General features: G+C 50.0%; 1 protein-coding gene across 12 annotated transcripts in view; it reads right to left on the reverse strand.

Moving 5' to 3' along the window:
* GRAMD1B (GRAM domain containing 1B) overlaps window positions 1-23,277 on the reverse strand; it is an 88,617-nt gene that overhangs the window by 15,437 nt on the left and 49,903 nt on the right. For 7 of the 12 annotated variants that reach the window (XM_050323099.1, XM_050323109.1, XM_050323106.1 and 4 more), the window contains 11 exons: window positions 18,053-18,263; window positions 16,487-16,507; window positions 13,816-13,839; window positions 11,398-11,418; window positions 10,422-10,445; window positions 4,409-4,493; window positions 3,453-3,556; window positions 3,226-3,321; window positions 2,867-2,947; window positions 854-969; window positions 257-413 (listed from right to left, as the gene is read on the reverse strand). In XM_050323099.1, coding sequence (XP_050179056.1) covers window positions 257-413; window positions 854-969; window positions 2,867-2,947; window positions 3,226-3,321; window positions 3,453-3,556; window positions 4,409-4,493; window positions 10,422-10,445; window positions 11,398-11,418; window positions 13,816-13,839; window positions 16,487-16,507; window positions 18,053-18,263 — 940 coding nt within the window. The remainder of the gene's footprint in view (window positions 1-256; window positions 414-853; window positions 970-2,866; window positions 2,948-3,225; window positions 3,322-3,452; window positions 3,557-4,408; window positions 4,494-10,421; window positions 10,446-11,397; window positions 11,419-13,815; window positions 13,840-16,486; window positions 16,508-18,052; window positions 18,264-23,277) is intronic. The other 5 variants (XM_050323100.1, XM_050323101.1, XM_050323102.1 and 2 more) reach the window with 5 other exon arrangements.

A 23,277-nucleotide genomic window follows, 5' to 3' on the forward strand; every position in this document is an offset into this window, starting at 1 on the left:
TTTCCAGGGGAATAACTGAAGGCAGCAAAGAAATGATAACCCTTTCATCTCCCACATTCCATTTCTTTCCATCTGAGGGCATGGAAAGGAGAATGCACATGGCCCCAGGCTTTTAGGACAGGCACACCTAGCTCACTTTTTTTTGGCCAGGTTGAGGCCTGAAGTGAGTGGAAGAGCAGAGCAGTCACCTCACAGAACCAAGGGGCTGTGGGATCCCAGGCAGGATTCCTGCTCCCAGGGCAGGGAGGACACTCACCGAGGCTGGAGCTTCACTGCTCCCCGTGGATGTCAGAGTGCTGGCAGTGACAGATTTCTTTGGCAGCTGAGGGCTGGCTTCTGGCTTGGCCTCCATGCTGCTCTTGGAGGAGCTGTCGTTGACCTCGTTCTCCTCCACGGGGATCTCCTCACAGTAGCTGAGATGCCACAGAGAACACAGGTTTTTATATTTACCCCTCTCAGTACAGCTACAACTGGACACACAGAGCAAGTGAGAACAGTTCTGTGAAGTTTCCAGCGTGGCCAAGAAGCAGAAGTGGCTCAGTGAAGCCCAGACTTCTCAGTGTTTCTACACAGACCAACAAGCATCAGCACTTTCTGACCATGTAACCTCGTGACTGGGGTGCTCTGGCATTTACACAATTGCCCAGCTGGCATTTCAATCCCTACCAACTTCCATGAGGAGATGGCAGGCTTTCAGTGTTTCAGGCCTTACACATTTAAGGGTCAACATCTGGCCACATCCCAGAACCTCTCACCAGGGACAAGCAGCACTCTGAGGTCTGCAGTATATCCTGCTCTCCTGGGGCCACCTTTTCTTCCTCCCAGGCAGAGTTTCCTCCTCCTCCTCACTCACCCCATTGTGTTGAAGTCATCATCAGGAGGCACATAGTCTTCATCATCACTGGTCAGACCCAGCTCGTTCCCATAACACTGGTGGACAAAGTGCCAGAGCTCCTTTGGACACAGAGGCTAAAAGGGAGTGGAGAACAGCACACATTTGCATCCAAAACCACTAAAATATAATGCAAGTTGGGAATTCCCATGGTCAGGAGTACATTTCCTGCCCTGAAAGGAGAAGGGAGAGATTCCCATCTGATGGGAGGTGAGAGCCTTACGCTGCACTCACCTCTGTGAAATGCCATTTTATGGAATTTATTTTGTTAGGCCAAGCTGGCTTAGAGATTGCCCCCATCAAGAGGCTCTCTTCACCAAAAAAGCCTTCACCATCAGCCCAGGTTCTGCCCTAAAAACTGACTTGGTTGGGATGAGATTTTCCACTCTACAATGGAATAATGCCAGCAGCAAACCTGCATTTCCCTCCTGCCTCTTCTGTTGCGCTTCCATTTAATATCTGCTACTTTACCAAGCCCCAGCAGGGGGAACTTACAAGGAAAATAACCTTACAAGGTTATTTTCCCCTTCGAGTTTGCTTAAATTAAAGCTGCTTGAAAAATCCCAGCTGCAGGGAAAACGACTTAAAGCAGCAACAAAGAAAAACACTTCCTGTTGCAATCTGAAATCAAAAAGAGTTTGTATCACCAGACACTGCTGTGAAAAGTATACACTTGAGATAAAAAGAGAAAATAAATTATCCAGAGTGTTGACAAAAGCCCAGTTTTTAAGGGATGCAGGTCAGTTGACCACCATATGACTGTGATCTGAGGTTCTCAAAAATGGGCCAGAACTTGTGATTTAAATATGTGGTTGAAGGATAAAAAGGGATGGATTTTTACCCAGGAGAAACTTATGACCAACGACAAAAGATTTCTTGGTAATGAGGGAAAACAAATCCAGTGAACTTTTTCTGAGTTGCTGGCTTTAATTTCTTCCCATAGTAACTGCATGGGATAAGGCAGGAATTTTTTAATCCAGCTCCCAAAAGTAGCAATCAAAAGCACGGGAAAAAAACCACACTCTAATGAGGAACTTTTATCCAGAAAAATGTCTGACTGTTTCACCTTCTCCCCACACACACTCTAATTGGCACCTTTTACCAGGAAAACTGGACTAGGTCCTTTCTCCCCCTCTTGGAAAAAGCTCTGGAAGTCTTTCCTGTCCTTATCACTCCACTTCTCAGATCCCATTTGCTCTGACCTTGAAACCAAGGGCACTGAACTTTGTCAGGAACTTCCAGAGGCTCCTCAAATTACAGCACATGGCCCAATACAAGCTGCCTGATGCAAAGCGATCCTCGTGCATCCCAAATACTCCCCCGATTTTCGGGACGGGGTATTCCAGGGGCTGGATTACTTGAGCCTCCCAGTAAGGCCTGAACTCCAGCCAGGACATCCTGAAACGCTGGAAGCACTGGAACATCAGTTCCTGAGGCTGAGGAGCGAGGCCAGAAATACCCACCAGACTGTGGAGCAGATATTTGGATCAAATATGAGATATATGGAGCCTCTGGCACAGCAGGAGCACATCCCTGCTTTATTTTAAAACAGCCCTGAGTGCATCCTGCACCCATCACCGCTCTCCTTGGCGTTTGGGATGCCCTGAACACTCTTCTTCTGCCCTGTCTTGAACTCCACACACTTCTGAAGCACAGAGCTCTGCCTGCACACTGAGCTGTTCCTCTTGCCTTTTGAACTGCTTTCTTCTGGGCTGCTTCACTGGAATCACAGCCTTCCAAAAATTCCCTGCTGAGACCCAAATGTTTCCACTCGCCAGCAAAGGCAGAGTGGCACCTACAGGGTGTGCACAGAATTCCACGTAAAAAGAAGGGATTGCACCTGCAGTTATGAACATGCCCTGCCTAAAAATAGGTGCCTGCTGTCCCAATGTCTTTTGAGGTACATACAGCAGTCAGGTTACATCCATCCCCTCCCTTCCATCCCACCCAACGGGGAGGTGATGGTTTCAATACCTTGTCAAGCAGAGCGTTCTGCCAGAGCCTGAACATCATCATGTACGTCCTGTCTCGAGCCCCAAAGGAGGTAAAAAAGTGCTGAAAGGGAAGAGATGGGGAGAAAAATCAGTTCAGAAAAGGCCCAAAAAAGGGAATATGAAGAGACAGACTGGTTTGGATCCCCTTTCCAGCTGCAGTTCATGGAAGGACTGAGCAAACCACACTGGATGTTTCACCTGGCCCCACACCCCCATCTGAGCTCCGTGTGTTCCAGACAGAACAGGGAGCACGACCAGTCAGTTCAGAAAAATCCCACACCACACCCAATTCCCCTGCCCCCCTGAGAGCCATCAGAAGGGGGAGCTTCAAGGATGTACCTTTTCAGTGTCAGTGCAAACTTGGATGGCATTGGGAATGAGCCGTGCCGTTTTCTCCTTGGTCATGGAGCAGATGTCCTTCAAGCGAACGGTCAGCTGTGGGCAGAGCCACCCAGGAAGGAAAGAACATGACAGGATGAGAAAGACAATGAAAAGAAGCGCTTCCAGAGCAGTGCCAGCAAACCTGCTGACACCAAGCATGCTGGCACACAGCCTGACAGCCTCACCAGTGTCTCCCAGCGGAAGATGTTGCTGTAGAAGCAGATCCAGTTTTCCGAGAGGTAGAGGCGGCCCTGCAGGAGGATGTCTCGTTGGAGAGCACATGAGTAATCTGTGGGTGGACAGCAGAGGGGTTTAGGAGCAGCAAAAACCAGACAGCAGGACAGCATGAAGGTGAGGATGAGTGGCAGCACGGAGAGAAGAAGTGCTCCACACACCCCAGTCGAGCCCCAGCTGCTGCTCCGGCCACTGGGTTATGTTTCCTCCTGAGGGCACATCACACACAGTCTCTCTCACTGACTGATGATCCTGCCTTATCAGCTGGCCACTCTGTAGCATCCTATGTACGACTGCCAGATTTAATCTGTCCACTCCATTTTGCCTTCTAGTGCCATTGTTCACTTCTCTCCCAGCTCGAGCATCCTCAACAATTCCCACCCCTCTGCTCCGACGTGCCTCGTTCAGCAGTGTGGGACACAGCCTGAGATCAGCAGTTACACAAGAGAGAACAGATGCAATGTTCCTGCACTGGGCAGCCCCTCATCAGCTGTGAGGCCCAAGCTTCAGTGGGTATGGGAAGGGCACCCACGTGTGAGCAGGGAGCATCGGGAAGTGAGGAAATAGGGAAGCTCACATCAGGACCTGCAACCCCCACCCCACGAGGCCACAAAGAACCCTCTAAGACTCTTTTTGAGTATTAGAAGGGCACAAACACCCTGTCAGCGTTTGGGGAACACCGGGGAGGAAAACATGCTCCTCAAATCATGAGGGAACTGATCACAAATCGGTGCTGGAAAACGAGTGGAACCCATCGGGAACGGTGAGGAGGGGCTGTGTCTGTGCACAGCAGACACAAGGGGCTTGTTTCTTGGTGGTAACCTCTTTGGAGAAGGAAAATCTGGATGCACACATGCTGGATTTGCCGCCAGCAGGACAGAGCACAGCCCTGAGGGGCTGGACTTACCCACGATGAGACGCTCCGTGTCCGGGAGCTGCTTGAAGAGCTTCCTGAAATCCTCATTCCGTTGTTTGTACGTTGGACTCAACACCTGCAAATAACAGAGGGCCTGGTAAAGAGAGGGGCAGGCATGAGAACAGAGCCATGGAGAGGGAAAACAGGACCACCTCGGGAAGGAGAAGGGGGGTCAGATGCACTCACAAAGCATGAGGCCGGCTCCCATCACAGCCAACAGAGATGGGAGGGTTTGGGATTTAGTGCATTAAGTGAGAAGATGAGGAGAACCTGACTTGGAAGAGCAAGTACAGGGTAGAAGGGCTGCACCCATGCCTGCAGCCAGGAAGCTGTGGCTGCAGGAGAAATCTCCTTCCCTGCCATCCCAAACTGCACAAGGCAAGGCATGTGCTCTGTTTGCAATGCCTCAGTTAACTGCCAATTCCCAGCTGAGCTCAGCTACCCCAGCAAGTAGGTGATTCAGTGCAGCTGCAGCCCTGCCAGAGGAACTTGAGCAACCCCTGTCATCAGGAGCTCAGGAATGCCACTCTCATCCCATCCCTCTCGCCATGGAGCGGCACCCAGTGCACACACAGCTACGTGCTGGTGTGATGAGGACACTTCTGTGGGGCTCAGAAAAGGCTCTCACAGGGACTAAACTGTGTCATGCACTCATTTTGTGCCCTGGCCTCATGGAAGGGCTCGGAGAACACGGTGCTGTTGGCTGGAGGGAGAGCAGGAGCTGGCTCCTCTTTGGGATCTGCTGAACTACAATGCCAGTGTCCGTGCCAGACCACCTCCTCCACACCCTGCCCTGCTGACAGCTGCCCAAAGCAGCCACAACAGCTTCTGAAGGCAGAGCTGCCCAAAATAGGGGCAGGTGCAAATTCCCACCTACCAGATAATCTGCCACGTTCTTCCTCACACGAATGTAGGGAAGGTGAAGCCTCCTGGGGTACAACCTCTTCCCTCCCTACCTCCCATTTCTCCCCAACCACCCTCTCCTATCTCTTCCAGCTACACAACACAAATCTCCCAGAGTAGAAAGGGCCCAAAAAAATTAAAGGCAGCTTCTGTATGAGACTGGTGGTGGAGGAGTCACAGGGATGGGAGGAATGTGAAGTTTATTTAGCATTAGCCTCACGGAATTGCCAAATGCTGTCAAATCAAAGAAGTTTTGATTTTGGCTGTCAAATCATAGACAAACACCCCCCCCCCACCAGAAGCATTCCCTCTTCCTCACACCAATTCAGTGAACTATAAACAGTAGATTTCAACATGAGCTCAGCACTTCCAATACTCGCTCCAGTCCTGTGGGCCCAAAGGAAAGGATCTTCCTTCAGAATCAAACCTGCCAAGCAGCAGATGACACAAATGTGAATTTTACTCACCAAACTTCTAGCCTGAACATCTGGAAAAGATCTTGGTCAGAGATGGGCTCCAGCAAGAGCCCAAGCCCAAGATTTCCAGGAACAAGCAGTCAGGATGGGAACAGAGTGGGGAACAGAGGTTGTGATCAGCTCAGAGCTTTGGGCTCAGTGCATTAACACAGCCCAACTCAGCCCCCCGAGTGGAGGGGCACTGCACTCCCTTCCCTGCACTAAGGGATGTTCCAGCCTGCCTAAAACCCTTCCTACAGCAGATGCTCTGCTCAGCACCAGCAGCTCTGTCAGGTTGGCAAACGGTTCAGTTTAGGGACACTCACAGCTGGGATTCCATCTGATCCAGGGCTCACATTTCCTCGGGATAAGTCGACAAGTCCCTCCAGGTCCCACCGCAGACACGGCAGCTCTTGATCCAGCAAATGATCCCAGAGAGACCCACACTCCAGCAAGGAATCCATGGTGTCCCCTCAGCACTTGCACAGCTCCCCGTGTTCTCCAACTCCGCTTTGCCTGTTCCTGCTCCCACCGCTTCTTGTTTATGTCCAAAGTCGACAGAGATCCAGCAGCTTGGCAGGAGTTTAGGTGCCTTCCCCTACCTTCCTGCTCACTTTCAGCTCCTCTGCCCCAGCAGCCCCTGAGGATCTCGGAGAGGACTTGCCCTCCAGAGGACTCTTTTCCAAGTGGCTCATCGGGGTAACGGTGCTGGCGGGCAACCCCAGTGCTCTCCTGCTCCCGGCTCAGCAGCTCCTTGCCGTGGGCATCCCCTGCAGGAGCCCTGCAGCTCCTGATGTCCAGGGAAGGCAGAGCCAGCCACCAAAACACCTCCAACCCCACCGGAGCAGCCGGAACTCACGGAGAGAGCCGCGGCTTCCAGGGCTCAACAGGCTGGTAAACAACTCACACTTCCAGCTTCTCCCCCTTTCTCCTCTGAAACCAGAAAAGCAGCGATTCTTCCTCCTCAGAGTCTGCCTCGGGCTGTGCTCTCCAATCCCTCTCTGCTCTCAAAGGCAGCTCCAGTCCGTGTGTGTCTCTCAGGGAAGGGGCGGGTGGGGAAGATCCCAAAATGACTCGCCCATGCCTGGAGTCGCTGCAGCCGGGTAATTCCGGCGGCCAATGCCCGGCAGTAACCCAGCCCCGGCCCTGCCTCCCAGCAGATGTTTCCTGTCATGGAAAGTTGCTGGACAGAGCGTGCTGGGGGAGCAGCGAGGGGAGCGAGGAGAGACAAGCCTAAGGAATCAGAAATCAGCCCTGGGAGACCCAGACAGACAGGAATCCGAAGGGCTGCACTGCTCCTGTGTGCACCTCTCTCCCCCAGAAAAAGAACAGGATGCTCCAGGTTTCGTTTATTAGTCAGTATTTATTATTTATTATGGAAATAAAGGGCAAGGGTTTCCTTGCAAAAAACTCCCTGCAAGTCCCAGGAAGACTGGAACTCCCTGTATCCCTCTGCCCTTAGTGCCCAGCCCCTCCATCTCCCTGCTCAGGTACAGAAACGCACAGGGAAATGTTCACACCACGGCTCCAGTGATGCTCAGCTGTGAACAAACAAGTAAAAACCCTCATTCTCAAGGTCTCAAAAAGAACCAAAAGAAAAATACCAAGCAAGCAACCAGCCCAGCCTCTGCAGAGGCCTGGTTCCACTCCAGGCCAGTGATTGCAGCTTGCTCACTGACAGACACTCTGCCTGCTCAGCTGCTCCCCTAAATCACTGCTGCTCCCAGACAGCACACAGCTCTCCCCATTTAACCCTGTTAAAAGGAACCAGCAGATCCATCTGCACCCCAAGGTGAGGGAACAATCAAAAAAACCACCATTCTGTAGCCTGGGAAGGACTAAGAATTAGGATTACAGGCACCTGCACTGCTTTACTGAATGGCCCTCTTTGCTGGAAACTGCATATGGGACTTCATCCAAAATAAAAACCCACCAGGATGCTTCTGTCTCCACCCCCCTCCACCTGCCTGTGCAGAGATGGATGACACCAGTGATGGGAAGAGCTGACCTGGAGGTGGAGGCAGCAAACATTAACTCTACTGCAAACAGAGAGAGACGGGACAGGACGGCACTGCCAGGGGTGGGGGGAAAAGGGCAGAACAGGTGACTCCCCATGGGGACATCTCCCTCTTAGACACAAACAAAACCCTCCCCAGGAGGCCCAAAGCAAATTTTGCTGGGGGATGGGACAGGACAGGGAAGTTGGACAATACACAAGAACCGAGAGATGTGTGGAACTGCACAGCACGTGTCACAAAAAAGGGGTGAGGAGAGATGGCAAGAGGCAGAGGGGGAAGTGGGAAGGAAAACCATATCCAATTTGCATGGCTGATGGACCTGCTCTTAAGTCTTTAGGGATGATTTACATTGCTTCTGGAAAACTGCTGGAAAAGAACAGAATACACTCCCTGCTTGTGTGGGAGAGTTTTGACCCCACTGACAGCAAAGGAACTGGCCACCTGTCCCACAGCATTTCTTCCAAACCTAGTCTGGCTGCTCAGATTTTTCTTCTTTTGTTGTTCTTTTTCTTCTTTTGAAAGCAAATGAAGAGCAGAGGAAGATGCTGCAGAGCAATCACTGGCCACGTGGGGTGGAAAATGGATTTCTGAGTCACACCAGCACGCACCAGAAGTTCACTTCTAATTTAGTGGCTCTACAACCCTCCTGAGCCAGGCTGGCATCCCAAACCCCTAAAGCCAAGGAAAAAACTTGACAGGATGAAAAACACCCGAGAGACAGCGAGTTAATGCCGCTCCAGAGAGAGTCTGACAAAATGGTTACTGCAACTTAAAAAGATGATTGTGCTGATTTAGAGAGCAAAAGGCTGTTCCACACCTTGCTCACTCACAGGCTCCTGATTTCTGCAGTAAACCCTGTTCACGTAGTCGCTGTTGCTGAGTGAGGCTCAGGCTGCCACTCACAGGGAAGGTGTTTCTGATGCTTTCCCTAAAACGATGCATCATTTCTCTTTGTCTCCAGAGGGAACACTTTACTCTTTCCAACAGCTCGAGTCTCCCCTCCACTCTGCCACCTACAAGGCCTCCAAGAAGAAGAGACAGCACAGGGCTGATTCCTCCTGGTGTTCAGTCTTGTGATGGCTTGAGGTTTTCCTTCAGAAGCTCCAGGGCTGCCCAGAGGTCTCCCTTTGCAGCACCACAGGATTCTCAGCCAGCTCCCAACTCCTGCTGCCCAGGCTTTTACTGCAGCTTCCCCCAAGCACAGCCTTGGGCTCCCTCCTTTGCCTGGGTGTGTTTTTGAGGCTGCCCTGTGTGTGCAGAGCAGTTGTTTGCAGAGCTCCACGTGCTCTCCTGTCCCTCTCCGTGCTGTCCCCAGGGCAGACTTTGCTCTCCCAAAGGCAAGTGGGAACAGCTGGGCTCCCACTGATCTGTTCAGACCTACTGGGACAGTTTTTAGTGGTGTTTAAGAACAATCTCTGTTCCAATACACAAAATTACTGAGTAAGTTTGGGGGTGAGGTCTACTCTAATTTTTTTTTAATTAATTTAAAAACACTTTTTAAAATAAAATAAATAAAAAAAATCAGTTACCAATAATTCACCATGCAGACACACAAGTCCAAAGCCTAAGCCACAGCTGGCCAACAGAGTTTTGTTCCATAAGAATCACGATTCTTGTAAAGCAAAGTCTCCACGTCCACAATTCCTCACTAAAGGCATGGCAAACACCTCAGGGACATTCTGCTCTTCCACCACGAGGACACAGAACACAAAGCAAACCCCACAAGGTTGAGTATATTTAGATTTATTCTCCAACTGGGCTTCTCTTCTCAATCTCACAGTGCATCTGGACCAGTTTGCATTTTAGAAAGCCAAGCACAGAGAGCACACCCAGACCCAGAGAGGGCAGGTCTGCAAACCAATCCACGACCCTGGCTCAACCCTTTTCTCCCACTTCTCAACCTGGCAGGGATGTCAATCCCAAAAAAGCACTGGTAGGATCGAAAGGAGAACACATAAGGCAAGAGAACAAGTGGCATTTCAAGGAAAAAAACAGAGAGAAAGGAATCCAGGAGAGGGAAAAGGGAGGGATGCAGTGCTACAAGGACAAAAAGACCAGTTAAAAGCAGCAGGAACCAAAGTCATCTTAGAAAACTGGTGATGCTCTGGGGATCTTTGAGGACTCTTTGAGGCAAAGACTAATTTTTGGGTTGTTTGCACAGTGCCTGGCACCCAGGGCTGCTGAGCTGGCACAAGGAACAATGTGGAGGGTGTTTGCTCTGAGCACAGTGGAATTTATGTAAAATGAAAGTGGGGGGAAAGTGGGGACAGGAATCTGTAAGGCTTCATGAAGAGGCAGCCTCCACTGATTCACTTCTAGAGCTGCTCTCATAGGGGAAAGGAATGGAAGAATCAGAAGGGTCCAAATGCCAGAAAGTCCTGCCTGGAAGGAGCTGGCAAAGAAAGGAGACTGTGCATCAGCAAGTTTTTGGTGGTAGTAATAATTCCAGGTAGGACTGACTGGCTTCCTGGGGTTTGTGGCCCATCCATATTTTCACACTGCTGCTTTTATCTGGCCAGAACATCTCTGCTAACTAGAACATGGGTTTGCTTTTTGTTTTGTTTTCTAAAGGAAAATAATGGGAGGGGAGGGGGGAAAAAACCCACAAAAAATGCAGCCAGTGCTTACTCTCCGGATGTACTGTCTCTCATGCTGAAAATATATGGAGGAAAAACAAGAGAACAGAAAGATAAGATAGAGAGGACATGAAAACACAAGAGACCCACAGAAGCAGAGCACAGCAAAGCATCATGCACAGGGAATGGAGCTCAGCAGCTACAGGCAGAAGCAGTAATAGCACAAGTCACCTTCAGCTTGGTGACAGGGTCACATTTTGGCAGCAGCCTGCTCAGGTTGGTGCATCTGCATCCAGGGTCCTTTTATCTGCCACTTCTCCACTAGCCTGGCCTACCGTGGTTTGTATTTTATTCTTAAAGCCACTGCCTCATCTGAGATCACTTCTCCTCCTGTCCTGGTTACATCCCACAGGCACCTAACTCTGCCTCTCACACCTCTGCCACATCTGACCAGCCAAAATCCCAGGTTTCTGATGTCCCAGGCTGCAGGAAGAACTGTTGCTGAGCATTAACAGCTGCTGCAGCTGCCCACTGTCTGCTTTAGAGCACTCCAGGGAGGGGATCAACCCTGCCAAGTGTGGGGCCAGCTCTGTACCACGACACTCGTGCTTGCAGCACCAAAACAGGGTCAAGGCAGAAGCAAAAGGTGGTTTGTGTTCCTATGGGGTCACTGCAAAATCAACTCCTCCTCGCCCCCACACCACCCTGAGAGATGCAAAGGGCTTGCAGGGTTGGCAGCTGTGTTTGTCACCTCATCACCACCACCCACCCTGTGAGAAACCGGAGGCACAGGGGTGTGGGGATCACCGGGAGAGTGGCTGAAAAGACAAAGCTCTGCTCTCTACCTCTGGCATCCTTGCCCTCAGGATGCCAGGCCTCCTTTGCCAGTGCTGAGCCATTTCCATCTCCGTTTGGAAAGGGTCAGAGTGCCCCAGTGCCACTGCAAAGCCCCTTTGCACCTTCCCCCCACCCCAGCCCAGGCCCCCAGCCCACATCCACCCAGGGACAAGAGAAACGGGAGTACTTACATTATACCAACTCTGGCTTTTCTGTAAGGACAAAATAAAAGAGAAGCATTAGTTAGCACAGAGATCTCAGGATCAAAAAGGAAGAGGGACAGAGAAAGCAGGTCCAATCTGGTTTGTGTAATTAGTGGAGTGAGAGCGGGATTAAACAGAAGATTTCAGTGGGTTCCACAGTGTGGTCTGAACACAGTTATTTGCAGTTACAGGAGCAAAGAACAAATCCAGAAGCATGATTCCATGATAGGAAACAGTTCAGGCTAAGGTGTGCATGTCCACATGCACACACACACACACAGACTGGCATCTTTTCTGCAGACCAGCAGCACCTGCTACAGCACAGGAGCTCATCACCATCACCATCATCACCACTGCCAGCCGTGTCTTTAGGGGCTTCACTCTTCTACATTTGCTGGCTGGGTGGCAAAAATCACATTGCTGAACAGCCCCTGTGCAAATAAACCCTCAAAGCACTACCAGAGGCAGGGACAGTTCTACTCACAAAAGCCATCAGGCAAGTTTTTTTTTCAACAGCATTTTAAAAGGGAGATATACACACAAACACACACACAGAGCCAGGGAAAGTGCTGAAGGAAATCACTACAAAAGCTAAGCAAGGGGGGGGAAAAAAAAAAGGCTGGGATTTTTTTTTTTTTCTTTTCAGAATTTCAGCGCACAGTGTTTTGCATCATCTGCACATGTGATTTTTTGGGGGTTATTTTTTGGCCTTATCATGGCATTTCAGGTGGTTTGAGAGGACAGGCCACACTGGAGCACACGAAAGAGCTCAGCTTGGAAAGTCACACTCAGCAATTTTCAGCTGGAGGTGAGATTTACCTGCACAGGGAGAGGGAGGAATAAGCTTCCCACTCCCACTCCAGTCAGGGTGGCTTTCCAATGACACTGAGCTGAGCTGACAGGACATACAGGCATCCCCCATTTTTGGGTGGAAATACCTCAGGGCACTGCACCCTTTGAGCACTGAGGGTGCTCAGCTCCAGGTACAGGAACACATTTCAGAGCCACAAAGCTGGGCTGTCCCCTCTCCCCAGCCATTCCTTGGGGAAGCCCAGGATAACAGACAAGGACAGCAGCAACATTTCCCTGCACTCCTCTCTTTGAAGCCACCTTGCTTCTGACCTTTGGGAGTATTTTTCACTCTTTACACCCAGCTGGGGGTGTGAAGGAAAGCACACTGTTCTCTGCCTTGTAACAGAGAGTTTCACTCCGAGTGAAGCTCATGCTCACAGCAACACAGAAACCACCTGCACTGGGCCCACAGAGGACCGAGGACACACAGGATGTTTTACCACAAGAAAAGTACATTCAAAGTGTCAATGAGAGCAGATTGGACCAAAGATTTCTGTGAGGACACGCTGTTTTCTCCCTGCCACTCCAGCAAACACAGCCTTACTGGGATCGTGGATTTCGTTCATGGAGACAAACGTTTCGGAAGGATATTTTAAAACCCTGATCTCAACCCCCCCCCCACGGTTACACAGTTCATGCCACAGGCTAAAATACAACAGTCTGATGTTAAAAAGAGGACTTTGGACTTCCCCAGAACCCAGGGAAAGGATATGAACTGCAGGACTGAACACACAGTACGGTTCATCAGCTACCCAGAGGAATTTCCTCCTGCTTCCTACACTTTTCCATACTTGGCCATACCCTCCCATTCATAAAGGACCTGCCTGAAGTCATCCCTCCCTGCAAGAAGGACGTGGAAAAAGGCCTTATGCAATTCAGTCTACACTAAAAAAAGCATCAGGGTAATTAACCCAAAGCATGCACACAGCACCTTGTCCTCAGGAGCACGGGGCCTGAGATGGAGTGGTTTTTCCTGCAGATTTGTTTTGCCATCTGTCTGCCTTTAATGAGCAAAAGGAGTAACTCAGAAAATTCCTGGGGAAAAAGCAGCTCATAATCAAGCTATAATTGGCACACCCAAGGCAGAGGCACTGCTGTCACTGTGCCTTCTAAATCAGGGTGCACACGCTGTGGTGGCAGCACAGCACAACAGGATTTCACTCCCCTCTGCTGCATTAATTGCAGCAACTATTCCCCCCACCACCTCACATCTGAACTTCCCCAAATTAAGGGGCTCCTCCATAGAGGAGCTCTGCAGGTTCTCCTTTTTTAAGCTCTTCCACACACACACAAAAAAATACTAGCATCAATAAATACACTGAAATCCATAATTACAGCGGCATCCAAGCCTCATCTTTTGCCTCCACCAAATGTTCCAACAGACTACAAAAAGTTCAAAGAGAAGGCAGACTGAGTCCTTAAATCTCTCTTCTATTTTATTTACCCTTTTATTTTATGCTCACTGACAGAATACAGGGGGATGTGAACTGTGAAAACCAAGAGACAGTAAAATGGAGGGGGGAAAGAAAGAAAAAGGAAGAAGATGTTTCTTACTTTGAGCAGGTTAAGTCTGTCATACTGGAAAAAGAAACCATAAACATTAGAACTGAAAAGAGAAAATAAATAAGTAACAGAGGAATGGAGGTGCACACAAACATGGAAAAGATGGGACTGGTTGGCAGAGATGATGCTACAGGAGCAGAGAGCAGAGGAAGAGCTTTGGAGAACTTGAGCAACGTGAAAAATGGAGTATTTTCCCTAAGCCTTTAATTAATACAGCACTGCCTCTAAATCTCCACGGGTTAATCACCCCACATTTGATACACTGCTATGGAAGAGCACAGCTTTGCAGTGCAGATGGGAAGCAGAGGGTCACAACAGACCAAGTTCACCCTGAGAGCTTGATCCAAAGGAAGCTCCCACCTTCCAGCATCACTGGGAGCAGGATCACAGCTCACTCCCACACACTGCTGCTTCCAGGGGAACAGAAAGCTTGTGCCAAGTGAATGACATGCCACACACAGGGCTCCAGGAGCATCCCTAAATCCCTTTTGTTGGGGGCAGAGGCACAGAACCAGGGTGAGGGCAGAGCTTGGAATGTATTCCAGAGCCCTTTCTCCTGATCTGTGCACTTCCAGAGTCTCTGCTGTCCACCTCTCAATAGCCAATAATCCAAGAAATTGATTAAATTCATTCCCCAAACCTTCACCCCAGCCCAAAATGACCAGAATTTCATGAGCTACAACCTAAGGGGGGATTATACCACCCAGTGGGAGGGTGAATGAGAAGACACAGCCAAACTCTTCTCATCATCACAGAAAGGACAGGGTGCAACAGTCATAAGCTGCAGAAAAGGGAAATTCTATTTGGATAGAAGGGAAAAGCCTGTTCACAAGAGTGGTTAAGCACTGGAGCAGGGGCTGGGGGATCTCCAGTCCTGGAGGTCTGCAAAAAGTGGCTGGCCAAGACTTTAGACTGAGCTTATCTTGCCACATCAGCCCTGCTTTGAGAGAGACCTTCCAAGATCCCTTCTGACCTAAACTGTTCTACAGTCCCCAGGGCCCACACCAAAATTCATGTTTTCCCCTAACCTGCTATTAACCCTCAGCATTCCTCATTAGCTATGGGCACTGGGAACAACCTGAAGGATTTGCAGTGCAGAGGAAATCCCTTTTATCCTTTGGCAAGAGAGTTAAAAATACGTATTTTGTTGCTGGCCACTAACAAAAAAGGTGGGTTTTTTTCCTGAGTTTGGAAAGCTGTTCCAGAAGCAGCAGCGCTGCCAGTAAAAGCCTGAGGCTGACACAGACCTAGGGGTGGTTTGGTCCATGGCACACTGTGGGGACAGAGAGGAAAAGCAGGAATCCAGTGCTTAAAAACTCCTGGTGAAGCGCTCCCTCTGATGGCAACGCTGCAGCACGACAGAACACGCAGACAAAAGAGGGCAAGGGACTCAAGCAGATCTGTCAGCAACTGTATAAACACAGCATCAAACTCATGGGCTCAAGCTGTTCCATTTCATTAGCCAGACAGGTTGGAAAATCAATTCCTCCTGCAGGAGATGCGTGGGGGGGAGGAGAGGAGGCTGAGGAAGGAGAGTTTAAAATCTTTGTCCTTCTCTGCTCCTGACCTCTCCCTGTCCTGAACAACCACCATCACCTAAGTGGGGAGAATCAGGGGGTTTGTTACGTCTGAAACTCCTCATTTGTGCCAAAGAAAGAGCAGAGAACAGAGATCCAGCCTCCACTGCCCTCCTGTTTCTCTAATTGCCTCCCAGTGGGTGGGTCTTGTCCTCCCAAAAAGCAAGGGGCTGGCTGCAAGCACATCCCAGACAATTTACACGTACATTGCTCTCCACCACTGTTATTCCCACTCCTAACAAACCTCTCCACAGCCTGGCCAAAGCACCTCCAGCTCACCACAGCCTGGCCATGGCCTGTCCTGACCCACACACCTCTGCTCCCCAGCAATCCCCTCTGCTGCTCCACACCTGCACCTCCCACAGAACTTCTCCCACACCCCACCCGAGGCATTAATCCCACTCCTCTGCAGTTATCCAAGCTACAGTTACCAAGCACGAGACAAGCCTGTCTGAAAAAAAAAAAAACCACAACAGAGCACCCACAGAGGGATCTTCTACTTGTCACCTCTCAGAGCGAGCCCATGAATTCTCACAATTCATCCGGGACAGGTCTGTTCTACCAGGTGTGAGCTGGGTTCACTTGAAATCACTGATCTTTAATATTCACATCACACAGGGAAGCGTGCAAGGGCAGTGAAAGCTGAGACCACTGGCCACAAGACTGCTGTTCATCATAAAAAGCAGGGAAGAAGGTACGGAGAGCAACCCTTTTTTTCTGGAAGTCGGGAAGGAAGGGGAGAGAGGGGAGAGAAGGGATTACGGTTCTGCTCAACCTACCAAATCCAGAGCACTTCTCCCTGGCAAAGGCAGCAGCTCACAGCTAGGGAGGGGGAAAGCAAAACTAAAAGGCTAAAATTAGTTGGAAGTAACTGAGGGAGCGTGATGAACAGGCCAGTTCTCACTCTGCGTGAGCAAATATTAACGAGATGCCGGTGACCGAAGTGAAACCAGCTTCCAGCTACAGGCTCTGCTGACATTCTCACAGCTGCAGCAGGAGAATGCCTGTGACTGGGGTCACCACTCAGTACCTGAGTGATGAGACAACTCTACAGTGGGGGACAGGAGAGAAAAAAGAAGGCTTACTTTGGAGAGGCGCTTGTGTGACTTAATCGGAGAGAAAGCATGCAGGAATGAAAAGAGAGAAATTAGGGAAAGAAGAAAAATTACCTGGCAAATCAAGAGAAGGAAACCCCACAAACCCAACAGAGAGCATCATACCCCCCCTTCTCTCGTGGAAAGCACCGTGAATTAAAGGTCAGCTTTAGCAGTCACTGTTTTGGTAAAAGTCTCACTCCTATGCCCTTAATTCACAGCACTTTGTGGGCCAGGGCAATGCAACTCATGTCTGCAATTCCCCCTTAGCAAGGACACCTTTTCTCTGAGAGCATCCCCCAGTGTGGCCATAAACACAGCACGTCCTGCATCCTGCCTGCCTCCCATCCCATCCCAGGGCTTGCTTTTGGGAACACGGTGCACGGGGTGTCATCCAGCCCTGCCGCCCTGGGACGGTGTTTGTGGGTCACTGAGTGCACAGGAAGCCAGGCTGACCTCGAGGGCAACCTCACAACTCAAATGGTTCAGCTTGAAAAACCCTTCTCCCCCCTCTTCTGCACTCACACAACCCTCCCCCTCAGTGGGGAGAGATGAGCTCAGCCCAAGGAATGTGGGCCACTGAATGCTGTTCCTCTGCTGAAAGCACCCACAAAGGGCAGTGGATGAAGATTTCTTGTGTGGGATACAGTCCAGCAACAGACCAGGCAGAGATCTAATTCTGTAGAATTCTACAGCTCATTCTGTACAAGCCACCACAGTTATGCCTGTGACACTGTGGAGTTATCCAGGCTGAAATATTTCACTTCAGAAATCTGGAAAGAACACAAGTGCTCCTGACGGATAACTTACAACACACCCCTGATGTCAGGGTTACAATCAAAGGTGCGTTTCACCAGCTCCCACTGCTCACAGAAAAACCCAGAGTTGCCAAACCTGAGAGCCTCTCCCTCAGCACAGCAAAGACAAGGTTGCTTCTAACACAGTCCAAGGACACGAAACCTTTCTAGGGAAAACACCACCTACCCTGGCCAAGCCAGTCATAACACTGCCCTGAGCAGAAGGAACGGGCAGGGGATTAGAAAACTGACTGTGCAACTTGAGCCTCATCTCAGAGGGCTTAGGCAGGACTGAGAAATGCACAGGCCCTTCACAGGCTGCACAGGGGAACCTTTATTTTTTCCACGGCACTCAATAATCCAGATGATGAAAAGCAATTTTAACAGCTGATTGTCAAGGTCTTTCTCAAAACCACAGAGCCTCCCCAAGAAACAGGGCTCTGACTGTGGACAGGGAGTCTCTATAAACTGTTAAGGAGCTGCAGTACAAGCCACCAGCAGCTCCTGGACTCAGCTTGCTGCAAGGATTATGGAGCTGTGCTGAAGTGAGGAGGAACTTGACCCTAGTTAGGAAAACTTGACCCTGGTTAGGAAAACTTGACCCTAGTCGGGAGAACTTCCAGAAATACAATGAGGGGAGAAGGAGGAGAGTTATCCAGAGGAACAGGAGGCACAGGGACAAAGGCAGTGTCCTGCCCCAGGCGGTTCAGCTCCAGGGACACGTGCCCACCTCGGCCAGCGCCGCTTGCTCGCTGCTCACCTTGGAGTTCTTGGCCCCACTGCGGCCTGACTGGGAGGAGCAGCTCCGCTGGACCCCCTGCTCGGGCGTGGAAGGGGACTTGTCCGAGGAGTGGTCAGAGCCCTTCTCCACCATGGCGTCTCCCGGGGCGTCCTGCGGCGTGGGGGAGCGGGAGCGTTTGCGCAGGATCGGGGAGCAGGCAGGAGTGCTGCGGTTGGAGTTACTGGCAGTACTGCAGGGAGGGAGGAAAAGAGAGAAACGGCAGGGTTAGCCACCCCCAGCTCACACTGACACCGGCTGCTCCCCTGCCCCGAGGTGTGCAGAGCCCCACGGGTCTCCCCAGCAGCACAGCAGACAAATGTGGCTTCCCGGAGCAAGACGCCCAGCGAATTGAGGCTGCTGACAGTCATCGCTTCCCAGTGGCAGAGGAACCACCACGGCCTGGCAGTGCCTTTCTCCACCCACTCTTCAGTTCATCTGACCACAGACGAATGAACTCATTCTCCTGTGGGCTCCAGGAGTTTCAAGTGACCGATCTGAGCTCAGAAAATCTCAACTTGCGCTCAGGAGCGAGGGAGATGTCAGTGTTTTCTCAACACTCTGGCCCTCCCTGACTTTCCCTCAACTATTCTCAACAGTACGTGTGAAAATGGCATCACACCTTTCAGAAAACACTCCATTAAAGGTCACCAAACCCCAAAAACGCTGGGGCACTGGGAGGGAGGTCATGATGACAGACACTGCAGTCATGAGTTCCTGTACAGAATCATCCTCTCCCACACCAGTTAGAGCTGGGCACGAGAACGTTTTGTTACAACCTAAAACCTTACATGACTAAAAAAACCCCAAACACCAAAGTTCCCCTTTCATAAAGGGAAAAGCAAGACCTTCTTCAGTCTTACAGAAATTATGAGACATTTAGGAGAATGGAACTTCTCCCCCTCTACCCCCAGCAAATGCCCCAACACCTCAGTCAGAAAATCAGCAATATACACATTAATAAAGAACAGGAAAACTCAGATCTCCTCACTGTTCCTTCTCTTTTGATGCCTCTTCTTCCTGCCAGACTCTTCATGCTACATCCATCTTTCCCCACGTCACTCATTTCCTTCAGCAGCCAAACCTATTTCTGACCAGTCCAAACATCCTTGAGGCTTTTCCAGCAGCCTGCAGGTTCCAGTGGAACCTGGGCTGATCCAAGGATGAATTTTGGGCTAACTCAGCCATGGTTTGGTACCCTGTTATCTCATGAGCAGCAGCAAACAGGCCACATCTGACTGACAGAAAAGCAGGCAACAGGGAAAGGATGAGGGAATTACAGCTGCAAGGGATTCAATTAAAAAGTTAGTACAACCAGACTCTTAAGGGCTATAATTTAAGCCCAATTATACACAGCAAACTGAAGCTTCCTTCTCACACTCAGACACAGTGAGGTACTTAAAATGGATCACTTCCTTTCCGAAAATCTAGAAGAGCTGAACATGTGCCTGAGGTTTCATTAACTCCCAGATAAAAATCACACCCAGCCCTTAACTCTGAAGATGCCAAAAGCCATTTTACACAGCAGACAATGTAACACACTCCTGCAGCAGTCATCAGGCTTGGCTTGGTTTGGTTTAGCACTGGATGAACTGGTCTCATAAATTATGCTCTGTTTGCTCTCCGCTTGTGTAAACCCACAAGTGATGAGATCTCCCCTAAACAATCAGCAGAAAGCACACAACCCCATCGCCTGTGCAAACATTGACAGAGCCAGATTTCACAGCAGTTGGCAACGGGCAAGCACAGCAGCGTGGAACAACAGAAACCCCTGAGAAGATGCTTTCAAGGAGATGGAGTGTGGAAGTCCCTACAGAAAACGGACAGAAAATGGGTTTGCAAAAATGTCCTACAAGCAGGAACTTGGACTGAGTTACAGACTCTGCTCTGTTACCTGTTTTTACTTAGAATAATAAACCTCTGACTGTTCAAATGTCACCCAAACCCCGAGTTAGATCCAGTGCATGACATCTCATATATTCTCACAGCATCTTGTCCCATGTCCTCCCTTTCCCTGGACAAGGCACAGGAATCCATGCACGGCACAACTGTGGCAATACATTCCAGATTTAATCCCTCCAAATCATCTTTGAAACGAAAGACTAAAGAAAAGATGATCTAGGCCATTGCCCCCAGCAGCAACAGTTGCCTGCAACAGTTTGGGTATATCATAAAAGCCCAACTATCAGGAATTTCTTAGTTATTGAAATTTTATAAAGTATCAGGTTTCTTCACCAGAATGTAGAGTTCTACTCAAAAACTCTAAATTCTGAGGCTGGGTTGGTCCTGCTTGCCCCCAGCAGCCTCGATGCAACACAAGCTGCTTTATGTGAGAGGTCCCCAAAAACACAAAGCCAGAATTCGAAGCCAGAGCTCCTGACTCACACATCACTGGACTAATTTGAACAGAAGTATTAATTTTACTTCTGCAGCTCTACCAAACCCAAGTTTATCACGCACAGCCTCCATCTCGCTTCTGGTTCGTGCGAGTTCATCCCCACAGTTTCACTTTGAGTGGCAGCTTTAAGCAGCCCCTATAAAGACCAAGTCAAACTCACTCAAGGTTCTGTTCGCTTTCAGGTCACAGTTGTGAGATTTTTACTGCCACTCAGAGCACAAATCACTCCAAACCAGGGTTCACAGCTGCATGTGAAGCTCGGATGAAACACCCTGGAAAGTTCTAGTTTTGCTCTTTTTATGGTCTTACAAAGCCTCCTCAGGTGGGTTTTTCAGTCACAGTCGAGTAACCCAAACAGGGTGTCGTGGTTTTGCCAGAATCAACACTACCTTAAAGCTGACATGTATATATTTATTCACATTATCACACGTTTTGGTGCCAGCCCTGCCAAGCACAATCTCAGGCAGATTCCAGCTTCCAAGCTCGTTTTCCAGTCATTTAGCACCTCTGGCATGCGCTAAAACACTAAATCCATCCTCACAGGTTGTGTTTGGGATGTATGGATCATCACCTTTGCAAGGACAGGGGGGGAAATAACTTCAAGGGCACCTTCTCTGGCTCTCCCCGAGTTCTGATTCCTCCTCTGGATGACTGGGAAAAGCTCAATATTTCTCACACGAGGGGACTCCACGCACCAAGAGCCTGTTCACTCAGCCTTTCATCTCTAGGGCAGCGAGGATGGGCACAAAAAGCACGGGAGCTGCAGCTCCATCCCCCCCTTCTCCTGCCCCGAGCCCCCTCAAAAAACTCCGCTGCTCCTGCTCATTCCCTGGAGTTTGAATCCAGCCCAAGGCACGGCCATGACGAACGCTTTCTGCAGTTGCCATAGCGACCGAGGCCCTCGCCATTGAACCAGGAACCAGCGCCTGAAATGCCAAAACGGCCTGACCCACTTTGAAATAAATAAATAAATAAATAAATAAATGAATAATAGTAATAAATAACGCTTTAGAGACCTAATTGCCCGGAGAGAGCGTTCAGGACCTCACATCCCCCCCAGGCAGCGGAGCCTCCAGTGGGTGCAACAGCTCAAGGGAGGGACAGAACACAAACAAGCCCACCTAAGCTGAACCCTGCTGAACGGAATACATGAAAGCACAGAAGGCTGATTCTGCCTCCTTGGTTTATGTCCTGGCTGTGCCTGAGAAAAACCACCTTGTCCTGGGGTTGGAGCCGCGGGAAAAAATGCCACGGGCGAGGGTGACGCGGATGGGAAGGGGCCAAACTCTGCTCACACGTGGAGGAAAAGCCTCTCAGTCTCTGGAGCAGCACAGTGAAGAACCAGCAGCCCTCCAGTCTCTGAAAGGGTCTACAAGGAAGCTGGAGAGGGACTCTGTTCAGAATTGTAGTGACAGGACAGGGAGCAATAGGGGCAAACTGAAAGAGGGGAAGTTCAGGTTGGATATACGGAAGGAATTCTCCCCTGGGAAGGTGATGAGGTCCTTGGCACAGGTTGCCCAGAGAAGCTGTGGCTGCCCCATCCCTGGAAGTGTCCAAGGCCATGCTGGACAGGGCTTGGAGTAACCTGAGATAGTGGAAGATGTCCCTGCCCATGGCACAAGAAGGATTAAGATGATCTTGAAGGTCCCTTCCAACCCAAAGCACTCCGTGATTCTGCAAGCTTTTCTTCAGCAATTTTCTTCAGCAATGCACAGACAAGTCACCTGGTCACCCTGGGACACAAGGCAAGACACAGAAAGGCCACACTTCTTCCTCCAGCAGAGTATTTTCTGTAAAGATCTGGACCAGCTGATGAACAGAGACTTCACCAAGAAGTCACCTTTGGGAAATGCTACAGTTTGTACTCCACAAGTGAAGCTTGGTGTTCTTACAGCCACAAAGGAACCCTGAGAACTCTCTGCAATGCTCTCAAGGAGAACTCAACAAGAAACCTGCCTTAGTTTGAGTCTGTTAAATAAATTCTGCACGAATGACAATTCAAGCAGCCCTGAACTGACAGGAAAGTCTGTCCATCCTACCAGATCTGAAACAACCACCGTGCCCAACACTGCTACACAGCCATCCCTGGGCTTGAGGCAAGCACCCTGCCAACAGTTCTTCCCCAAATTTTGGGTGCCCCAACAGCCAGCAGCCACCCTCCAGAAGGGCACTGTCACAGCACCAGTGGCCACAGCCACACTGTAGGACAGCAGCTCACTCCTCCCCTCTCAGGTGGTGACACACACACAGATTAGGAGGACACACAGCAAATCCACTTGAACCTGCCACTTGCAGGATGTGAATTAGAATTCAGCCCGAAGTAATCACTTTGTGTTGCCAAAGGATTTGTAACAGGGGCAGATCATCCAAACAAGCAGCAGCTCCGTGTACACAACATTCCCTTCACTGTGATCACCAGCTTCTCAGAGGGTTTCTTCCTCAAGAAAGTCCTGATCTGGAAAGCTAACTGGCCTCCAAGTCCTCAGAAGAACTTGCTTTACAAGAGTAAATCTGCAGCTGCTCAGGTCTCCCTACAGCCCACAGCACCTGCCTGATAGAAGGCTCTCCAAGGCCCCAAGTTTGTGTTGTAAAATCGAGCTTAATTCCAAAAGTGCAGAGCACTCTTGTTCCCAAACCAGCAAAGAAGGGCATATTTAAGCACATATTTACCTCTCTGTGTCTGAGATCTATGGGCTGTGCACAAAAAGTCAAGCCTGTGCCTACACACTTTCCTAAACAAGACCAAAAGAGATCCTCGAGCATCAAACAGAACTGCACTGATAAAGTCTTGAAAAGGGCAGGAAAGGCT

Source organism: Myiozetetes cayanensis, unplaced genomic scaffold, assembly GCF_022539395.1.
Source record: "Myiozetetes cayanensis isolate MyiCay16 unplaced genomic scaffold, myiCay2020 scf29, whole genome shotgun sequence".
NCBI lineage: Eukaryota > Metazoa > Chordata > Aves > Passeriformes > Tyrannidae > Myiozetetes > Myiozetetes cayanensis.